General features: G+C 53.6%; 3 protein-coding genes across 3 annotated transcripts; all 3 read left to right on the top strand.

The window, feature by feature from the left end:
• Nucleotides 1-9,423: 9,423 nt before the first annotated feature.
• On the top strand, nucleotides 9,424-9,888 carry MRS44_007370 (uncharacterized protein; the record flags this gene model as incomplete). The annotated part of the gene is made up of 1 exon (XM_046280246.2): nucleotides 9,424-9,888. The coding sequence occupies one exon, from the start codon at nucleotides 9,424-9,426 to the stop codon at nucleotides 9,886-9,888; it is 465 nt and encodes a 154-aa protein (XP_046129095.1).
• Nucleotides 9,889-13,258: 3,370 nt separating this feature from the next.
• Nucleotides 13,259-13,759, top strand: MRS44_007369 (uncharacterized protein; the record flags this gene model as incomplete). The annotated part of the gene is made up of 1 exon (XM_046280521.2): nucleotides 13,259-13,759. One exon carries the CDS (start codon nucleotides 13,259-13,261, stop codon nucleotides 13,757-13,759), a length of 501 nt encoding a protein of 166 aa, XP_046129097.2.
• A 462-nt stretch (nucleotides 13,760-14,221) lies between these two features.
• On the top strand, nucleotides 14,222-15,133 carry MRS44_007368 (uncharacterized protein; the record flags this gene model as incomplete). The annotated part of the gene is made up of 1 exon (XM_046276989.2): nucleotides 14,222-15,133. One exon carries the CDS (start codon nucleotides 14,222-14,224, stop codon nucleotides 15,131-15,133), a length of 912 nt encoding a protein of 303 aa, XP_046129098.2.
• Between the last annotated feature and the right edge of the window lie 4,597 nt (nucleotides 15,134-19,730).

Raw genomic sequence — 19,730 nt, 5'->3', positions numbered from 1 at the left:
GGCAATGCAGTTGGAATTGATTTCTCATGCTCGTCGAAAGAGCTGAACATGTCGTGAGACTTGAACAGCATGACGTAGTTGACACGACACAGTTGGGCTGCGAGGTTTGTAGATGGCCTCACCGCAACAGTGAAACCCAAACAAAACAACTGGCAGATTTAACCGAGCGGTCACTGGAACGGAACGACATATCACATCCTGTCTGCAATCTATCAAAAGTCTTTTTCTCTCTGAGTCACTCAGGCAAACAAGGGTAGCTGCGTCTGGTCTGCAAGGGACAGTTGGTGTCGTGTAAGTCGAGCCAGCGCAGAGACGAGATGAAAAACCCCGACGCAGAAACAGCACAGCAGAATTGCTAGGGTTAGGGCAGCACAGCTTTGAGAGTTTAATATCCCCTGCAGAGTCTGGGAATATAGAGAACCAAACGTTTTGGCCGCAGGGGAAGAAAGGGCGGTTTCAAAAGGCGGTATGCGTCTTGTTTATATGTATGGCGCACGCAAGACGATGCGGTGAAGCAGTGTCAGTGACGGGGGGAAACTCTGTGGGTTGCAGTGAAAGCCGAAACAAGCACGAGCTGGATCGGTGAAGCAAAAGAGAGGGCATACATATGCAAGCTGCGGCAGAGCCGGCAAGGCTGCATGCACTGCATCGCAGCGCATCGGACGGGAAGGGCGTGTCGTTATGGTGCAGCAACCATTTTACCCGGCAGTTTCGTATGGTCCCGGCCCAGAGGATTTTTTTGCGATCGTAACTGACCGCCTCTGGAAGTGATATCGAGAGTCTGGGAGTTGATAGCTCACAAACACTTGAGAATATCGAGGCGGCAACCCAGCTGAGAAACTCGTCTGTGATTGATCTTGTTTCCCCCTGCTCTTGAAGCAAACACCATGCCTCCCCCTTACTCATACTCAACAGACAGCAAACTCCCGCCTCATTTATCCCTGCGAACAGGAGCGGGCACTAAAAACCCCCCTCCTCTCCCGGCCGTGCCCCCTCCCGGACCCGGGGTCCGCGTGGGTGAATCCCTTGGCTGAGGGACGCTCGGCCGTGATGCGGCGCGTGGGGGGAGACAGGAGAAAGGGTTTCCGGGGGACCAGCCTCAACAACCGTCGCGGGATGAGAGAAAGCGTCCCCGTAAACGGGATGCGAGATGATCGGGAAGGGGGCACGAGCACCTGATCCGAGCCTAATGCTTCATCCTGGCTTGCTTCAATCAACGGGATGGCGTTTGATCCCGCGCATCAAGGGGCGCCGCCAATGAGATGCTGCACATTTGATGTTTGAGAAGAGAGATAACAATTGAGGAAACTAATCCCCAGATACATCACACACACAAACGAACAAGACACGGCTTGGGGGCGGCAGCCTCTGCGGGTGGTTGCTTTGCTTTGCTTTGCTTTGCTTGCTTCTTGCCGCCAGATAAGGAGAGACAACAGAACAGCCTCGCTGACTTCGGGCTGCCCGTCAAGGAAACCCCACGAAAAGTGACCACCCCACGAAGCCATACCTAGGATGCCCCCACACACGCCTTGTTTGCTCGACGTGGTATGCTTCAGATGGGCAGACTCAGATTGGGCCACGGGCATCAGCAGATTGGATTGGCAAAGGGACCGTCGGGACGGAAAAAGGGCCCTGCATCATGAATTAGGCACGACATCTATATTGAATGGAACCCGCGGGAGGAGCAGCGGCAGCGGCAGCATCGCCGTCTCAATCTCACCCAAGGGCGTGGGCGCCGATGACGGCATCATAGACGTGGCCATGATATGAGGCGGGAACCGTCATGTCCCCGAGCATGTCCCCGAACTGCATGCTTCTGACAAGTATCATGATTCCAAAGGACGCCCTGTTTGCTGGCGACATGCCATCATCATTGACGACGGCGATGCAAACCTGGCCAAGGAACACGGGAAACCAATCAAGCCCGACAAACAGCAAGAAAGCCCAAGATATTGGCAGCCAGCGCAGTGGTTGCTGGCAACAGGCGAAAACAACCATGTGACCTACCAAGCCGCACTCAAAGATGACGAGGCGCTGCTGGCTGAGTACCGTCATCACCAACCAGGCTGCGCTGAAATATTGGTTTATCAGCCCCAATAAGCAAACCGCAGTTGAAGTGTGACTGTTGCCCCGGTGGCTGAGGACACAAGAAAGCATACGCCCTCCGCGTCTGCCTGCCAGTCTACCTATAACGAAGCATTTCAGGGTGACAAGCCATCATCCATCGTTACGCGCCCGAGGCACGTCTCGTGACGGGGGGAGTAAACGTTGCCGTCTCGTCGGGAGCTGACAGCACCGAGCCAATCTCACAGCGAAAACGGAGGCGGGAGATGCGATAGGAGGATATTAACAGGCTGACACCGTATTAATATTCTGATGCTATTTCTGGGCCCCTGACGACCAGTGAAAGGAGCAATAGTTGCACCGTATTCGCGGCTCGCCGTATTACGAGTGCAACCAGCGGCAGACAACCACTTCGCTTTCGCATGCATTCCTCTGCCGGTGATACTTGTACCTTGTCAGTAAGACGCAGGCACTTCTACTCGAACCGGATTCGAAGATGAGATGAGCGCAAGGCAACATCTTGACGATGCCTCTGCCGACGTCATCGCTGACCGGATGCCCTCAACGGGAACTTGATCGCGATCCCCCCATTAGGATCTGTTCTCAATAATGTCAAAACGGGCAATCAAGCGCCGGAGGTCGTGGCGTAGGCGGCGCTCCTACGTTGTGTGGTGTGGCTGGTGACATCTACGGCTTCTTCCTCCCCCCAAAAGGCAACCCGAATCGCCTACCTTGCCGTGTGGCTCTAAACAAGAACGGATTGTCGATAGTGGCTTTCTTGAGAGAGTCAGGAATAGCTGAGTCGCGGGGAACTGCATCGGCGATTGTTTTGATTGCCGTGTCTTTGTTTTACCTTTGGGGGTTTCTGTACGAGTGTGCTTTTGCGATCTATCACGGCTTCAGTTGTTGTTGCTGTTGCTGTTGAACGCAGTCAAGACATGAATGTCTCAACGCCTCCGGATTTCAGGAGACAAAACGGCATCTCTTATCGGCCGGAAGCCATTCCACTGTATCCTTTTTTGCGGGGGATCACCAAATTAACAGACATGTCTTTGATGTCCCCAGCTGAGGCGTTGCTTGGCCGTCTCCGGGGAAATCGCAGTCATTTCCGTCTTCCTACCTTGGCTTCAATGCGAAGCTTCACCATCGACCATGGCGCGCGCCTCACGGAAACCCCGCGACCACCCCCAAGCTGTTAAGCTGTCAATCGCGTGGCAGGACCACGGTGAAGGGGGTTGACTACGCGACTCGCGATTCACCTTTTGACGATTCGGGAAGTTGGGAGCACGTCTCTCCGTTTCGCTCGAGGTTACACCGAACGGAAAAGAGGGGGCGTGCTTTACGGGCGGAATGAGATGCCCCCTTTGGGCTCTCCGGCCAACTTTTCCTTCCAGCCGTTTTGCCCACGCCCTTGATTACCCTTTTTGCCGCGGGTGTTCTAGCGAGCGGGGAGGCAAAAAGTCCATCGTTGCGGCACCGCAAGCACGTGGAAAATGCGGAAGCTAAGAGATCCATCCTTCCCCAGTGTTTTCCCTCAGCTTTGTCCAGTAAGACGTCGGCCCGAGGGAGCAACACAGAGAGAGGAGGGCATCTGGGTTTGTGTCAATGGGGAAGGAGGCGAAAAACTCTTGCTTTCCATGACACAGAGCATCCATCTCGAACTTCCTCATCCTTCTACCGGACCTTCTACCGACCTTCTAGTGCAACCTTGCGGAACATGGTCGGTGGTCTCTGCACCGAGCATTGTGGCTCCCCCGTCTAAGCAGTAAAGAGAAGGTGGACGACATCGGGGAGGGTCCCGGCGAAAGGAAAAGGAAGCTCTAGAAAATTTCGACGGAGCCCCTCCGACACTTGGTCCGTCCATCCCCATGTCAGGGGCGTGCATCTTCTTCCTCACCAAAGAGTAAGGAGGAGAGTCAGGACCCCTGGAGGGCACGGTCAGGAAATACCCGGCTTTGGGAGCAGCGAACCGTCGGATCGGGTCCGGGGGCGGCGGCGTCTTTCCCAATGTGGAGCCGGAGCGAGCAAGGCCTTGAGTCGGTGGAAATTCAAAGGGGGTCTCTTCGGGCCTTGCTTTCGTCCTGGGCTCTCTCTTACCCCGGAAGACGCTATCGCGCCCGGTAGAAGAAGGCTACATGGGGTAAACCCTCGCTCGGATCACAGGAATGTGGTCCCGAGTCGCCGGTCGGCTGGGAATGGGAGCGGGAGAGCCTGAAGTTGGAGCAAAAAATCTTGCTTAGCGAGATTTGGAGACAAAAAGCCCTTGGCAACCGACGGGACGGGTCCCCAAAAGATTGAACACCCTGCTTTGCTTGCCCCGGTCAAGATAAAGGTTTCAAATGCACCCGGCCATTCAAAGTTCCGGGAGCGGGAGCATGGGAATTGGCGGTGGATGAATGCTTAGGCGACTAGGGAGGGCGCGCTCGTCGGTGTGCGTGCCTTGGTTCGCGCTGATTGATTAGGAACGAAACGCGTTTCTGTCCGAAGCATACGCGGTCAATTAATCGGGCCTCGGGGAGTATTCCAGGAGGGGGGCGGCAAGACACCGCGGCAAAACACTCGGTGAAAAGCAAAGACGTTTATCGACTCGAGCGAGATAAAGGACCGGCGGTTGGATAATGCACCGAGACAGATACAGCTGCCAACTTTGGACAAGTTTTCGTCCATGAGAGATAGAATGCGGTGCCGTTTCCGCTGCGTCTCTTCCCGTATTGCCGTGAACAGTAAACAAGAAAGCCTTATTGAGGCAGCTGATGTAAACACACACGCACACACACTTCTTCTGATGGATGGGTGATGACGCCTTCGCTTCAACCGCGGCATCGCTGATGTCAGAGAAGCTGGGCAATACAACCCCCTTCCCCTTCACCGGGGGGGAGGCCCTGACAACAACCAAGAAATTCATGACCGATCTCTGACCGAGGCATTGGATCCAAGGCCGCAACCCAAAACACACCCAGCTCCCAACCCCGGGCTGGCTTTTGAACCCGCGCGCGCGGGTGCGGCAGCAATTGACATGGGTCAACCAAGGACCAGGTAACGATCCAGAAGCCGAGAAAACTCCACATCAGCGAGATTGCCAATCCCAAGTTGCTGGATTTTTATTTTTTGCCCTTGTGCTTTTGGGCCGAGGTGTTTGAGCCGGAATTACCAAGGCAACCTTTTTCCAACTTTCCCGTGGAACATTCCCTGTCAAGAAGGGCCAAGAAGCCGGGTCTACTAATCAAGCTTGAGTAATGACTTCCCCAGACGGCACAAGGGACGGGACACAAGTATCTTGTCCCGAGATGATTTTGGGCCGGCAAATATTTTGATGCCGGGGGGTGTGAATGAATATTCATGAGTTGTGGGCTCGGTGAAAAATTTGTTTGATCTCGGAACGCCTTCCCCCGCTTGTCGTTGTTACACCTGTTGTTGCTGATGCTGTTCCATCTAATCATGACTGATGTCGTTGGTTGCAAAATGGCGGTGCATACGACAGGAGAGGGCAGACAAACCCTGAGAATGGATGCATTCCCTCTGACTCACTGCATCCGTCCCGTAGCTGCAGGACATGCACATGCAACGTTCGGCTGGTCACCTCAAGCGGCCGAGATGCGCATTTGCTCTTGACCGCCCTAGAGACGGATGAGAATGCGGGGACCGGGAATGTAGCAGAGATTTCCGGCGGGGGAGGCATTGTCAACGGACAGAATCCGTGGGATGCTAGCTGAAGCTTCTGAGAATCCGACAGAGCTCGGTCAAAGGGCCAGACTATCGCGGCTCAGCTTCTTGTGAATGTGACAGGTGCTTTCAGGGCCGATCAGCAGCGCTCTGGGCTTACAGCTGAAAGCTCTGGAACCCGAGAGCGGCGCAAACGGGGTGTGCCACAGCACCGGGCTGGAACTGCAGATCATCACAGTGAAACCGCGGGGAAGCACGCAGCTGTTGAGCTACCACTATCTGATGAAGCTGATTGATTGCAGCCAAAAAAGCTCGACTCCTCCAGGCCAATCTCGAACATAGTTGCAAACGCATGCGCTCATCCCTTACCTGCCTCACGTATTTTGATGTGTTTTTTGCGATCTATCAGATGCGTTCATTCCCCCTGATTCAATCAAGACAATTTGATGGTCCGTGAGAGACAGGGCCGAGAGTCATGGACGGGGAATGCCGCGCGCACACAAAGGGGGAGAAAACAACAGCAAAAAAATACACCAAGGAAGCGGAAAAAGGATAGTCGAGAGCATGGTTGGAGCTATCGACGGCTCCGCACAGAGGGCTTGGCCTGGGCGGCTTTGCCAAGAGGTGGAAAACTGACAGTCGGCTAAAGGACTACGGACGCGGCTCCGAGTACCATTACCGCACCGAGGAAACTCGGGAAGGCGGAGTGGCACCTTGTGGCTGATGAGGTTAAAGGGTATGGAGGCTTGTGTTTACATGGATACACACAGTTTGTGTGAAAAATAAAGGACGGAGGTGGATAACCGCTATAGCCGCCTTGCTTTTTTGCATGATACTCTACCCAGGAGGTTGGAATAGAAAATTTTTCATGAAAATTTTGAAGCAAATTTTGTTACTGATTTCTTGCTTCTTTTCTTCCCTGATTGTGAAATTTGGCGAGATTCACAAGCTGGGATTCATGTCATGGATAGGAAACCCTGAAGCCCACCATGCCCCCACTCCTGTCTTCGATTGCGATACCGAAGATTTCCCAGGGGAGCCATCGCGGAGAAGGCGGTGGCTGCCGTGATTGGCTACCGGGATCGCAATCCATGCCGGCCGGCGGTGAGGGGAGGGGTGCGCGAGCGAGGATGCTGATTCGTGCGGGCCCCCAGTCTGGACGAAAAGGGCAGCTTTCTCGGTCCGCCATGGGAGGAGCTCTATCGGAGGGGTTGCGAGGGAGAAAGGCTAACGGGCATGCAGGGAAGTAAGTTAAAAGGGCGAGAGATGGTATTCCGGTCCGGGTCATTGGCGGAAGATGGGGGTGGAAAGTGGAGAGGGAATCTGAATTCCGTTCCGTTGACTTGGGATTGGAGCGGCTTGGTAAGAAGGCTTCTCGATTGGAGAGGGAGGGAACACACAAAGTCGCGATAGAGTCAGAGTGATGAATGAAGAAGCGGATGAACAGGGCTCGCAACGGATAGGTGCGCGTGTTCCTATCCCCCCCATCGTGTTCAAGTTGGTTGTCGGCGAGTTATTCGCTGCTTCATGCTGTCGCTGACCGGCGGTGAAAAAGCATCAACAATTACTATCAGCGACTTTACTGGTGGATAGGCATCCCATCAGCTCTCTCTGTCCGGACAGTCGCCGCACATGCAACCCAATCGATCAACGACTCCCTTCGGGCGGTCGGTTCAAACGCGTAGAGCAGATGGGCCATCGGAGCCCTGTAAAGGCGTGCTCTGTCACCAAGGGAGGCGGTCAGGATGCAAGCCCTGCCGCTGTCCACCCCCAAGATGGGAAATAGAGTGCCCAAAGGTACGGGAACGGGGGGCCAGGAGGGTGTGTGGTTAGCCGCCCTTTTCTTCCCCCGAGAGAGAGAGCTGAGTTTCCCTCGGGAGATTCCAGGGCACCCAGCCCAGCCCAGGGCGGATTTTGGGCTGCTGTGGCCATCGCGGGGGGCCTCTCTCACAGAGCCTGAAAGGGGGAGAGAGGGGGCGTGGGGGGAAGAGGCAAAAGAGGAGAGAGACAAGAAGGAAAAAGCAACAGGAGACAAGAAGCCACAAGCAAGCAAGTAATTGAACGATTGATTGATTGATTAATGATTGTCTCTTTTGATGCTGCGATGATCAAACGGATGGTTCAAGATCCGATGCCGCCGACCGAGCAGGAATGCAGTGTATGACTGGGTCAGACGAAAAAAGAAGCAGCCGTAATGGTCGCCAATAGAGAGGCACGGGGTAAGGATGATTCACTCGTGTTCATCACACACTCGTAATCCAGTCGTACTGTATTTTGCTGTTTGTAGGTGGTTTTGTGTGTGTGTGCATCGCCGCGCGCCGCGCTGACAACTCGTCATCAATCAACCTATCTATTCCCTATTACAAGCAAATCCCGACCGGCTGTGCCGCCCATGACTGTGCTTCCGAATCCGAGTGATAAATGCCCTGTTTTTGGGGGTGGTGATGATGATTCAGACTCCCCCAGATTACGAAGACGTAGGCGCCAGCCGCGTAGGGGTTCAGATGGAAGCAGAGCAAACAGGCGAGACAACGAGCAAGCCACGGAAGCAATCAATCAAAGCAGGTTTTTTGTTGTTGTCTTGGATGAGAGCGGCCTTTGTCTTGCCCAACATGTCCGACCGTCTTTTTTGTCATTGTAACGTTTGTTTGTTGGGTTTATGAAGCCATGCTTATCTCACCTTTTTTTCGTCGTTGTGGTTTCTCTACACACGTCTCATTGATTATTCCATCTTCTACAAAGCAAGCAATTAATTAACCGTGTTTGCCACATCACCACTTTTACCAAGCTCGACTCATTCTCGCAGTGTTCGTGACAGCTCGACTCATTACTGCAGCGCTTGAGAATTCATCCTTCGATTATTCTTCCTTTTTCCTTCTCGCGAGTCGTGTACCTACTTGACTCTGTGGACCATCTTGGGCAAGTGGACGCGACAACAACAAGCAACGAAAAGAAAGGTCTTGGCGGGAATAGAATCTGGATACCGAGCCGGCATCTTGACAAAGACACGCCCCCCCTTTGAGTCAGAGTCAGAGTCACCCACGCTCCCACGCCTTCTTGGGCTCCCAGCTGGAAAGGAAGCTTAGCCATTCACCCGCTCCGCGCATGCCCGCCGCTTACCCGCCCTTATTCTCGTCTCTGTCTTCCACCGCTCATTTCACCACGCCCTTGTCCACCCCCCCACACACTGGACTCTACCACTGACAAGCTCGGCGAGGTTTCCCGACAGCCTGCCAGCCCAGCGACAGCCAGCGGAAAGCAAGCCTAACCGCACCGTATCCCGACGCCCGACCTGACGGGACCCCAGGCAGAGGACCCTTGCCGTTGCTCTGCTGCGAGGAAATCTTCGCCGGAGACCCTTACCTCAACCACACCCCCAACCTCGAGTCAAACTCCACTCCCTCCACACCCCCTCCCGGCGGATACACGCCTCCACCCCCTTCCCATTCCCGTCTTGTCTTCCATTCCAGCCAGCATCGCCCACCCCCCCAGGCTTCCCTGTGCCGGCTGCCTGTCCGTCTTGCTTCATTTATAACAATCCCACGTCCCCGGGTTTTCACCCAAGGATCCATTTATCTGCTATCCACAACAAGTATCAAAGTGATCAACAGCATCTCTTGCTATTCAGCAACCTCTCAGCTCACCGAGCTTCACTCGCCATCCTCACCTCGCCTACCAACAACCACAACCGCCACAATGTTCGGCTCATACGGCTCTTATAGCTCCATGTGCGCTTCCTCTGCGCCCATGGACATCACCTCGCGCAGCAGCTTCACCTCTCACGACTCGGCCTGCGCTTTCCCCTCTTGGCCTCGACGCGACTCCCTCTCCGAGTCCGACCGCGAGGAACGCCCTACGTCTTATCTCTCCGACGACGACCTGTTCCTCCCCGACCCCTTCGACGATGACGCCCGAAGCGTCTCCAGCGCCGGCAGCTCTTCTCCTGGCGCCATCGCCTCTCCTCCCAACGTCATCTCCGACTTCGAGCTCCTCCAGGCTGAGCGCGAGCGCCAGGCGGCTATGCAGCGCGAGTTCATCCGCGTCGTCGCCATGGAGAAGGAGCGTCGCCGTGCCGCCGCCGCACGAAAGCAGCGCCGTAGCAGTTCCAACAAGAAGAGTCCCAAGACCAAGCTCACCTCCATCCAGGAGTCTGCTGAGTAGACGAGCTTTGGTTGCTCTTCATGACTGTTACGATTAATGATAGCGTGCGTACTGGAATTTGCTGTCTGTCTCAAACAGTCACTAACACGATCACAGGCTGCTTTCTTTGCATTACTACATATGATACCCCCGAGATACCCCACACATCAACAGTCGCATGTGCGCAGAATGCACATGCCAGATCTTCTACACCACTACCCCATCATAATACCAGATGGCCTTTCAACACAAGGACACTTCACGTGAAGGCAACCACCACACCTTCATTCAACCTTCCTTGGTCTACTTTCGCAACACACACGACACACCGGCAACACTTCTAACCGCCGGCTTAATCACTTTGCCCTATTGTGGGATGCAATAGCCGACAGCCACACCAGAGCTTGGTCGATGACGACATGGACGGACTCTCGGATTCGGACTGAAGGCCTTCGCCACGTTTTCCCCAGGCTCCAATGTGGGGGTGGGGGATGAGTCAACACACCAACAGCCAAGTTTGGTCGGACCGAGGAATGGATGACAACAATAACAAACAAACATGATTCCGAACCGGCCCAAGCTTTCCTTTCCCTATCGCTACGAGGATTGTCCGGGCGGGTGGAAGACGCTACTCGCTCTGGTGTGGGCCTCGGAGACTCGGCCTTTGACCGGACCAAAGAGGGTCCTGTTTCCCCGCACGCGGGCCGGTTACGGATCAGGCTTCGGTCTGTTCCCTCGGTCGGCCGCTTCTGTTTTTCCTATTATTCTCTCTTCTTAATCTTGTTTTGGTACATCCAGTCCTTTGCAAGGACTGGCAAGCATCGCTAGCGCATGGGAGTTCTTTTTTTTTACTTGTCATGGAATGGGTCTGAATACAGACAGGGTCATGGGGCATTGGGTATTGGTTACAGTTCTTGCATCAGCCGCCCACCACTGGGTCAAATCAGCTGGCACACATTTGGGTTTACTGGAGCAAGATGCCTGGCATGGCACATGGGAAAGGATATGCATTCACACGGCATTGCATGGATGGGTTTATTGCATTACTTTAGATACCTTAGGATAGTTTTGATTCCTTTTACGGCGGCCGTCGAGCCAGCCCTGGTCTTTTGAGATACCCTACTAGTTAGTTAGCATTTGCAATGTCTATTGACGACTATTGAAACAACTCCGAGTTCCTCTTTTCATGTGAAATGGCGTCTTGATTGTGGCTGTCAGGTCTTTTGACCTCTGCTTTTGGCTTATTATCCGCTGCCCTGGGTCGCGGGAACTTGCCGACAATACGAGTTGTCAACAAAGCCACGATCAGGGAGCAAGCATGTGCCACCATCAGCGACCGAGCCTCTGTTGAATAGACCAAGCCTCTAAATCATAACGGCTGCCTCTCTACATCGGCATCTTGCCTTCTTATCTGCCTCGGCGCCCGTGGTCCCGTCCCGTGCCGGGTTTGAGCAACCGTCACATGGCCCTACAGCTGACAAGGCCGGGCTGACGCCTCTGCCGCCTAGGCAGGCGGTGAAAGCGCATCGCGCGCCTGTCTGTCTCTCGATGAGATCGGCGTCCTAGAAAGATGGCTTTTTTCCACGTGAAGCATGGGGATTGTCGATAGGGCTTTTGGTTGGGAGTGAGCGTAGATGTTGGAGTTGGTGTAGTTGTGTTTGTGACTTGACGTCTCGTGGCGGAAGGGTGAAGCGAGGCAGCTGAAGGTCTTTGTTACTCTTTTGTGGTTTCTATTGTAGGAACATGACTATTTCAGATACGTTAGATACGTCTTTTGTTCAAAGCCACAAGGACTATCTATAGTGGCGTTGTCTACTGTCCTTCAGGACAATGGAAGCCTAAAGTTACAACACAGGACTTTACAACATATGCATCTCCCTTGGTCTCTTTGTCGCCGGGATCTTCCTGGCCTATGGGTGCTGAAATTACGCTTGAAATAGTCTCTTTCTTATTGATGATCAAAGTTTCACGTGAAAGGGTGTGATGAGAGTTGACTCCGACAAGGGCACCGACAAGGAGGTGAATCACAGGCCGAGGAGGGTGCACCATGGAATGCCTAATGAATGAACTATAGACTGACCATTGTTAACAGAATGAGTAGCTCTGAAACTTCGTCTAGTTTTGCTTCCTGGACATGTAGCTCTGCACTGGACAAAGGGGAGTGTGCGATGTGTACTCCCGTAGACTAAGAGCCGGGTTGGCGACACAGACCGTGGCTTGACAGCTGCATAGGGGCGTGTGAAGAACATCGGCTTTCGAATGAAGGTTTAGCTGTGCCATTTCTATTGTGTCTCTCTGTTGCATATTTGCCGAACCTTTCGACGGTCTTCGGACATCACTACTTGAGCTTCTGACCTTGTGTGGGTTCTACTTGTGAGCTGCCTTGGAAGAGCTGCGATCAGTTGGGCCATAACAGCTAGATATTTTATATGATGTTTTACTGGATAAACGCAGTCTGTTGATATGAACATGGTTTTGACAGCTCACTCTCTCCCGGGAAAGAACTTGTGGCGTTTGACACTGGGCGTGACAGCTCGACTGAGTGTCACTGTGAATTACCGTGATGTATTCTATTAGATGTAGACCCGAGTCTGGGAGAGACAACCCATGTAAAACTAATTGATTATACCCTTCACTAGAGAGTTTGATCATGATTCATCTTGTACTGATGTTGAACCGAGAACCTCGGACGATGCATGTGATGGTCAAGTGCCCGTGAGAGCAACAGACTCAAGTCGATATTTTTGGGGAAGGAGTTGCATCTTGTACATATTCGAATCTAGGTCAAGGAGGGATACGCTGTTCGAGTCCAGACTGACCTGTTGTTGGAAAAGCACTCGCACGCTGTTGTCAGTCATGGGTAGCCCTCAACCAGGCTGGACCAAATACATCATGCCAGATAGAGCTACCACTTACAATTGGAAGCCTAGGAACTCGAGTCCTCGTTACTGAAGGGGCATAGGAGTGGCCTGGTTATTTCCATTGAGTAGTTGCTGAACTGAAGACCTGACCTTGCTGCCTTGACCAACCTCTCGGCAAGTCTGAATCACTTCACTCTCCCTTGGTGAGCATACTCTACCTCCTCTCTTAGTCTTGGACAATTACTAATATTCATCGCGAAATAAGCTTAATTTTGACGTTTGCTTTCCATCTCATGTTGCTCAGGCCCCCTCGTCTCTATCAAAACCCTAGCATCTTTCCCCGCATCATGAACTTAGTAATTCCACCAACGGGCCACTTCAAAAGTCGATATCTAACGACGCCATCACGTCAGCTACGATATTACAAACCCACGATCTATTTGTCAGCTGCTTTACTCTCTATTGAATCTGCATAAGACCTCACTACGTTGCTTGCCGAGATACAAGCCCCTCAGATCGACACAGACATCATGGTCAACGATAAGGACATTCCGCACCTCCGCCTCGCCGTCTCCCTCGCCCGCGAGGCCGTTCAAGCCGGCGACTGGCCCTTCGGCTCAGTCCTAGTCTCTGCCTCTGGTGATGTCCTCCAGACGGACCGCAACCGCGAGACCACCGGCTCAGATGCCACCCTACACCCCGAGTTCACACTCGCTCGATGGGCGCAACAGAACCTCTCCCCGACTGAGCGCGCAGAATCAACAGTTTATACAAGTGGAGAGCACTGCGCCATGTGTTCGGCTGCGCATGCGTGGTGCGGACTTGGGAGGATTGTATATGCGTCTTCGACGGAGCAGTTGGGCGCCTGGAGGGACGAGTACGGTATTGGAAAGAGCCCTGTTAGCCCGTTGAGTATCCAGAAAGTTGCTCCGGGCATTCAAGTTGAGGGACCGGTTGAGGGCTTGGATCAAGAGGTTAGAGCCCTTCATGTCGAGGTTTGGACGGCGCAGGGACTCAAGCCCAAGGCGTGATGGGAGACGAGAGTTCATTCTCGTCCACTAGAACATGATTGAATTATAATATGATGGCAGTTGTCCTCAATTGAATCATCCATAGTGATCTTTTGAGGAACTTGTACCTGCTGGATAGCCTGAGTGATCGGTCCATGCCATTACCAGTTCTAAGAGACAACTTCTATGGCAACGATTGCTTGCTTGGTCATCAACACCTCAATGACGTTCAGCTTAATTATCATCCTCATCTCAATGCGGCAATGATTGACTCATCTGCCGTCGTAATACTCCAACAAGGCTGTGTATTTATTTGTAAGACATCTTGAAACCATCCGTTCGTTAGCTTGTCTTAGTCTGAAAGTCGCCGGTTGGAATGCATCCGAAAAGTCTCCGTGCACCATGGTATAACTCCGCCTCATCGCCCTCGATGAACATTCCATGAATCAAACTCACTCTCGATATTGATAGACAACCACTAAAATGACCCGAGACATCCTCATCGTTGGAGCCACCGGCCAACAAGGCAGAGCCACCATCGACGCCATCTACAAGACCCTCAATGCCTCTCAACACCAAATTCGAGTTCTGGCTCTGACGAGATCCATCTCATCACCCAAGTCTCAAGCCCTTCAGTCAACTTACCCAGACATTGTGCTGGTGCAAGGCGAGACTCAAAATCCAGAGCCAATATTTACAGCCTATCCATCAATCGCGTCAATCTTTCTCGTCACAGTTCCGCCCAATGACGAAGCCCAAGCCCTCCCTCTCATAGAAGCAGCCACAGCGCACTCAACAGTCGACCACATTGTATTCACAAGTGTTGACCGCGGCGGCGACCTTGTGAGCTGGTCCCAACCGACAGAGGTACCTCACTTTGCAGCAAAGCATCGCATCGAACTCCGGTTGCGTCAGCTGTGCGAAGAGTCGAGCAAGAGGTGGACCATCCTAAGACCGACGGGCTTCATGGATAGCTACAACCCTGGCTTCTTTGGCCAGCTCATGGCATCACTCTGGGCTGCTGGAATGCCCGCAGACCGCAAGATGCAGATGATTAGCACACATGACATTGGGATCTTTGCCGCCAAGGCGCTCCTGGACCCTGAAGCGTGGGCAGCCAAGGCCATTGCCCTGGCAGGCGACGAACTGAACTTTTCCGAACTTCAGGACGTGTTTAAGAGGGCAGTAGGAGAACCTCTCCCTCAGACTTACAGAGTAGTTTCATATCCTGTCTTGTGGATGGTGAGTGATGCCTCAAAGAGTTTCGAGTGGTTTAGGACGGCGGGATGGGATGCGGATATAGTCTCGTTGCGAGAGCAGGAACCTGGCCTGCAGACATTTGAAAAATGGCTTCGAGAGTCAAGTAGATGGACATGCGTTGATGTAGCGAAATAGAACTGTAGTTAGTTTGTCTTGAGCAAATAGGAAGTTACCCAGAGAAAAGCTTGTCTAAGTGGTTGGTCCTATCAGAGTACCGCGGTATCTCACCATCGCCGCCTTTGCCAAGCTGTTAATACGAAAGGCTTGCATACTTGGACAAGCAAGGAGCTTGTAACGCCAACATCTCTTGGTCCGATCCCAACGTTTCGATAACTGCTGGCAAGTGACTTGACGAGGATGCACAAGCGTTGACCCATCATTCCTGCATCCGCCTTCTCACATTGACGTCCAAGTTGAACATCTTGCATCACCCACGCTTCCTCGGCAATCCTCGATCGTGATTGATGGTGGTCAATCAATGTCTCATCTGCACGACACAAGACATGAATGGCGACAACACTCTGACCACGGCCGGTGCAAAACGCCCGCTCACAAAAGCCAATTCATGTGCACGATGTCTGCATTTTGACCTCTGCTTCAGAAAGTCCCCTCCCAGGCCCCGTTCGCAGCCCAATCGAGTCCTTCAACACCCTAGCGCCCGCATTCCATTCATGCACAACGTAGAATCCCCCGCGTGGTCGGCTCGATTCCAATTGGAGCGTGCCCGAGTCCAACTGAGATCCAAGCACAACCTCGTTCGATGCTTCAGATCGATGGTGGTGTAGTGCCGACGCCTCAGAGAGGGGTTGTGTCTGACACGTCCAGCCTTCCGTCTGTGTTATGCCGTTTCTATTGCAAAGCTTTTCCCTCCTTGGGATGGAGGGAGCGCCTCAGAGTTTGAGATTCGATTGTGGGGAATCCTGGAGCTATGCGAGGTGATGGACGGTGATGCCGCGAGCTGACATGCATCGACTTGGTGAATGGAGGGGTCACTCATCAAGGGTAAACCTGTGCTGTTAGCTCCGCTGCCGTAAGTGAAATGTGACAAGAGAAAGGAGGTCAGCCAAGCCAGAGACTCAACAGTGTGCTCAAACTCAAGTCTGCGTGAAAATCGGCACGGCTGGAGTGGAGGGCGGGATATCGAGCGGGCGTTGATCTTCAAGTCCATCACATCCACAACCCGCCACAGAAAACGTGCAAAAGCGATCGACAGCCACTCGGACCAACCTTCTTATTTGCCAAGGCTGTCACAGTCTAGAAGACATCGAGCGCCCCCAACTCCACAGTGCCCGCGTGGCCGCTCCGTCGTATACTCCGCGATACCCATCCGTCTCAGGCACGGTCCACGTTTCTCGTCCGAGAAACGAAATGCCGCTCAAAGTTGCGCATCACATGAGGCGATGAGTGTTGCAGATTGAGCTTGGACCTCAAACACCTTCTCGAATCCAATCTTGATTCTTCTCACGGCTCATTATCCAGCCTCAGACGTGCGCTCTTCCAGCCACTCACAAACAATCAAGTGCCAGAACGGAAATGCCTCGTGCTGCTACTGTCACATCAGCTGAATCCTTGGCTGGTTGCCTCATGGGGCTCAGCTCGCAACTGTGGAGAAGCTGGAAAGGCCTTTCAAGCTCCGGGAGGGGAACGGCTCAGGACTCAGCAAACAGTTGAGTAATACCTCCAAGAGGCTGCTGGGAGTAAAACGATGGCTGTGAACTGTGGCAGACCTTGCTTGTCTCATAGCTTGCAAGGCCAAGATAGTCAAGATTGCCGACTGGTCCTGTGCGTCTAGTTCCTCCTGCACCTGCAAGTCAGCATTTCCTTCGGAGGTATAGCCCAGAGAGAACTTCGGGCAGGTTCAGAGCTCAAGAGAAACGAACGAGCCGTGCTAAAGTGGCAAACAAGGCTTCATAACACGCCGCTATCAGGTCATGCTGAGTCTGGATGAGTCTGAGAATACCAGTCAACTCTCGGAGCAACCTCGAGCCGGTTGAGAGTGATGGCCGTCACACTGCGACCTCGAGAGATTGCAGGGGCGTAATCACTTCTTCAATGCCAGCAATGGCCTCAAAATCATCGGAATGGGGCTATACTCGAATGGCCTGCGAATATCTCCACAGAGCCAAAGGCCCGCTTGAGTGGCGCTCCCAACCTGTAAGAGATACCACCCACCAGCCTGGCCGCGGTTTGGGCCGCAGCTATAGCATGGCATACCAATACCCCAGCTGGCACATGCGTGAGAAAAGTGACCGGGTTTTCCGCGGCCAGGTCAACAGACCGTTGTCGACCGGGTCCAGCCTGTCAGGGCCAACAGGAAATATGTGATGACAAGATCGTAGACCGGAACTCTGACCGGTATCTTAGTCAACGAATGAGTTGCACCACAACCAAGAGCCTCCGCCCGTGACGGCATCCTGAGGTGGGACAGCAGGTACGAGACGCAAGCGTGAGGTATAGAAGCACCGAGTGAGGTTGGGCATCTTCCAGATCGAGTGCCTGCAGTTATCCGCGCCCACACGACAAGGGCGCACAAGAGCCAGTCCGTGCGAGGCTGCAGCAAGCTTGAGATCATATTCTGTACATTCAATGAGCCGTGGGGTACGAGGCCCGTCTGCTAGGCCGTTTGAACCTCAAGGTCGCATCACGGGGAGCCCTCGTGAACAAGACGAGCCCGGTCCGCCGGGATAGTCAATTTCGCGTTTGGTGGACAAAACACTCTCAAGGCAGTGGCGCTGAGGCCCGCACCGTGCTTTTGGCTGTTAAGTGCGTGCAGCAAGGGAGGTTTTGCAGAGGAATCCACTTGTATCTGCACTTCAAGGCTGATTCTTGGGCTGGCCACGAGAGGGATGCTATTCCACAGCATGTAGCCGCGTGGATTAGTAAGTCTCGAGGCGGTTTAGCATGATCTGACAGGAAAGGCGCGGCACATAGAGCTTGATGCGTTGGACAACGCAAATCCAGTTGTTGTCCGAGAGGCTGTTGTCGTGTGATGCCCTATGAGCAATAGTGGACCGCCGGATTGGTCATGATCTTAGCCATGAGAGCTGAGAGATCCAGGAGACGGAGGCAAATTCGCCGTATCTAGGATCGCAATTCCGTAAACTCCTCTTTAGGATAGCCGAGCGGTTGAGGTTGAGGTACGAGGCGCTTGTTGAGCTGAGGCGCGGTGAAGAGGACAAGAAGCAAAAGCGAGTTCGACAGGGGACTTGCTTGTTGGTTGGTTGGTGCTAAATCTGGATGTGCAAGGCTCGTTGCCCATTTTGGCCACCTGCCGATGAGACAGACGTCGGGATAAAGGCTTTCCACCCGGGGAGTCCAAGAACAAGCCCTATGGTTAACTCGTTGCTCATGAGACAGGCAGTCTGCCTCTGTTGGTCCTCGGTCCCGGGCATTCGGGGAGGTCGGTCAACCATCTCAATGGCCCACAGAGGCAGGTTGCTTGGATGATGCTGGGCGACTTGCATTCATGTGGAGATTCAGTCTCTGACCCCGGGCAAACATCGTCGATCTGGTAGTCGAGAGACAGGCCCCAATGGCGGTCGAGCCGCGCTCTCTGTCCGACATGACTCCCAGACCCATGCGGTGATGGACTGGACAGACGGTAAAGAAAAGCAAAGCCTTATAAGCGGAGCGCTGGCAAAGGAAATGAAATGAGCAAGGTGACGTGTTTAGACGCGATCTGAGCTGTCATGGGCTTAATGAAGAAGAGATATACGCGAATGGATATGTAGAATAGAGTGTGGGTGTGGTAGCAATGGGCGGGATGGACCAGGGGTAGAGCAAAAGCAACCAAAGATCGTGTATGCGGGAGGAGAGTTGGGAGGATTGGGTACGTAGCAAGGCACTCGGACGGAAACAATGATCCACATCCGACCAAGTCAATGCCAGAAGGAAAGAGCCAGAGACCGCCACGTCCAACAACGTGAGAAGACTCATACTTGGAGTCAATTGCTGACTCTCACCTGCTCCTTCCAACACTCAACGCTCGTCAGAGGTCGAAAGTGGGTCCGGCGGGCATTGGCGCGGGTGAGTTGGACATGGGTGACTCGTGACGAGCGGGAATCTACACAGCAAGGGCAAGTGCAAGGCAAGTGCTTCGGTAAAGAATCGCCAAAAAGCCGTTGGACAATGCCGGAAATGACCTGAGATGACGAGAGGCATTGGGAGCGCCAAACAGGAAAGCACGCAAGTGCACTTCGCTTCGTGTGAACCGAACCCTCATTTCCTCCTCATCATGCCATTTCGGTGCCAAGGCACATCCTGCTCCAAGAGATCCAAGAGGCTGATGCTCATGAGTGAACGTTGAGAGCTGCTTGGGCTTGGGCAGCTCTGAGCTCTTTCCGTCCGTAGGTTGGAGAAAAGGTGGAGTGGACCCCTTCCCTTGCTAGCGGGCCGGGAAGGAGAGGGCGATTAGATCCCTGCTGGGGACGGTGATCGGCCCGCCCATTGGCCCGTCCCGGGAAAGAGCTCCCAGCTAGCGCGGCCAATCAAGTGCCATAACGCACCTGCAGCACATCTGGAGCACATCCGGGCGCTTCGACGTCGACGTCGATTGAACGGTTACCGGGAAGGCGTGCCCCACCCCGCGTGCCCCCATGCTCCATCTCCCAACCACATGCTTTTGCTCCTCATTTACTCACCTCACCTCGAGACCGTCAACCTCGATTTGTCGCGCGTACTCGACACTGCCTGAGCGAGCACCCAGCGAGGCAGATGGCAGTTGCAGTTATGA

Source organism: Fusarium solani (genome assembly GCF_023522795.1).
Source record: "Fusarium solani strain SB1 chromosome Unknown bctg00000004, whole genome shotgun sequence".
Lineage (NCBI taxonomy): Eukaryota > Fungi > Ascomycota > Sordariomycetes > Hypocreales > Nectriaceae > Fusarium > Fusarium solani.
This window is presented reverse-complemented; position numbering and strand designations above follow the sequence as displayed.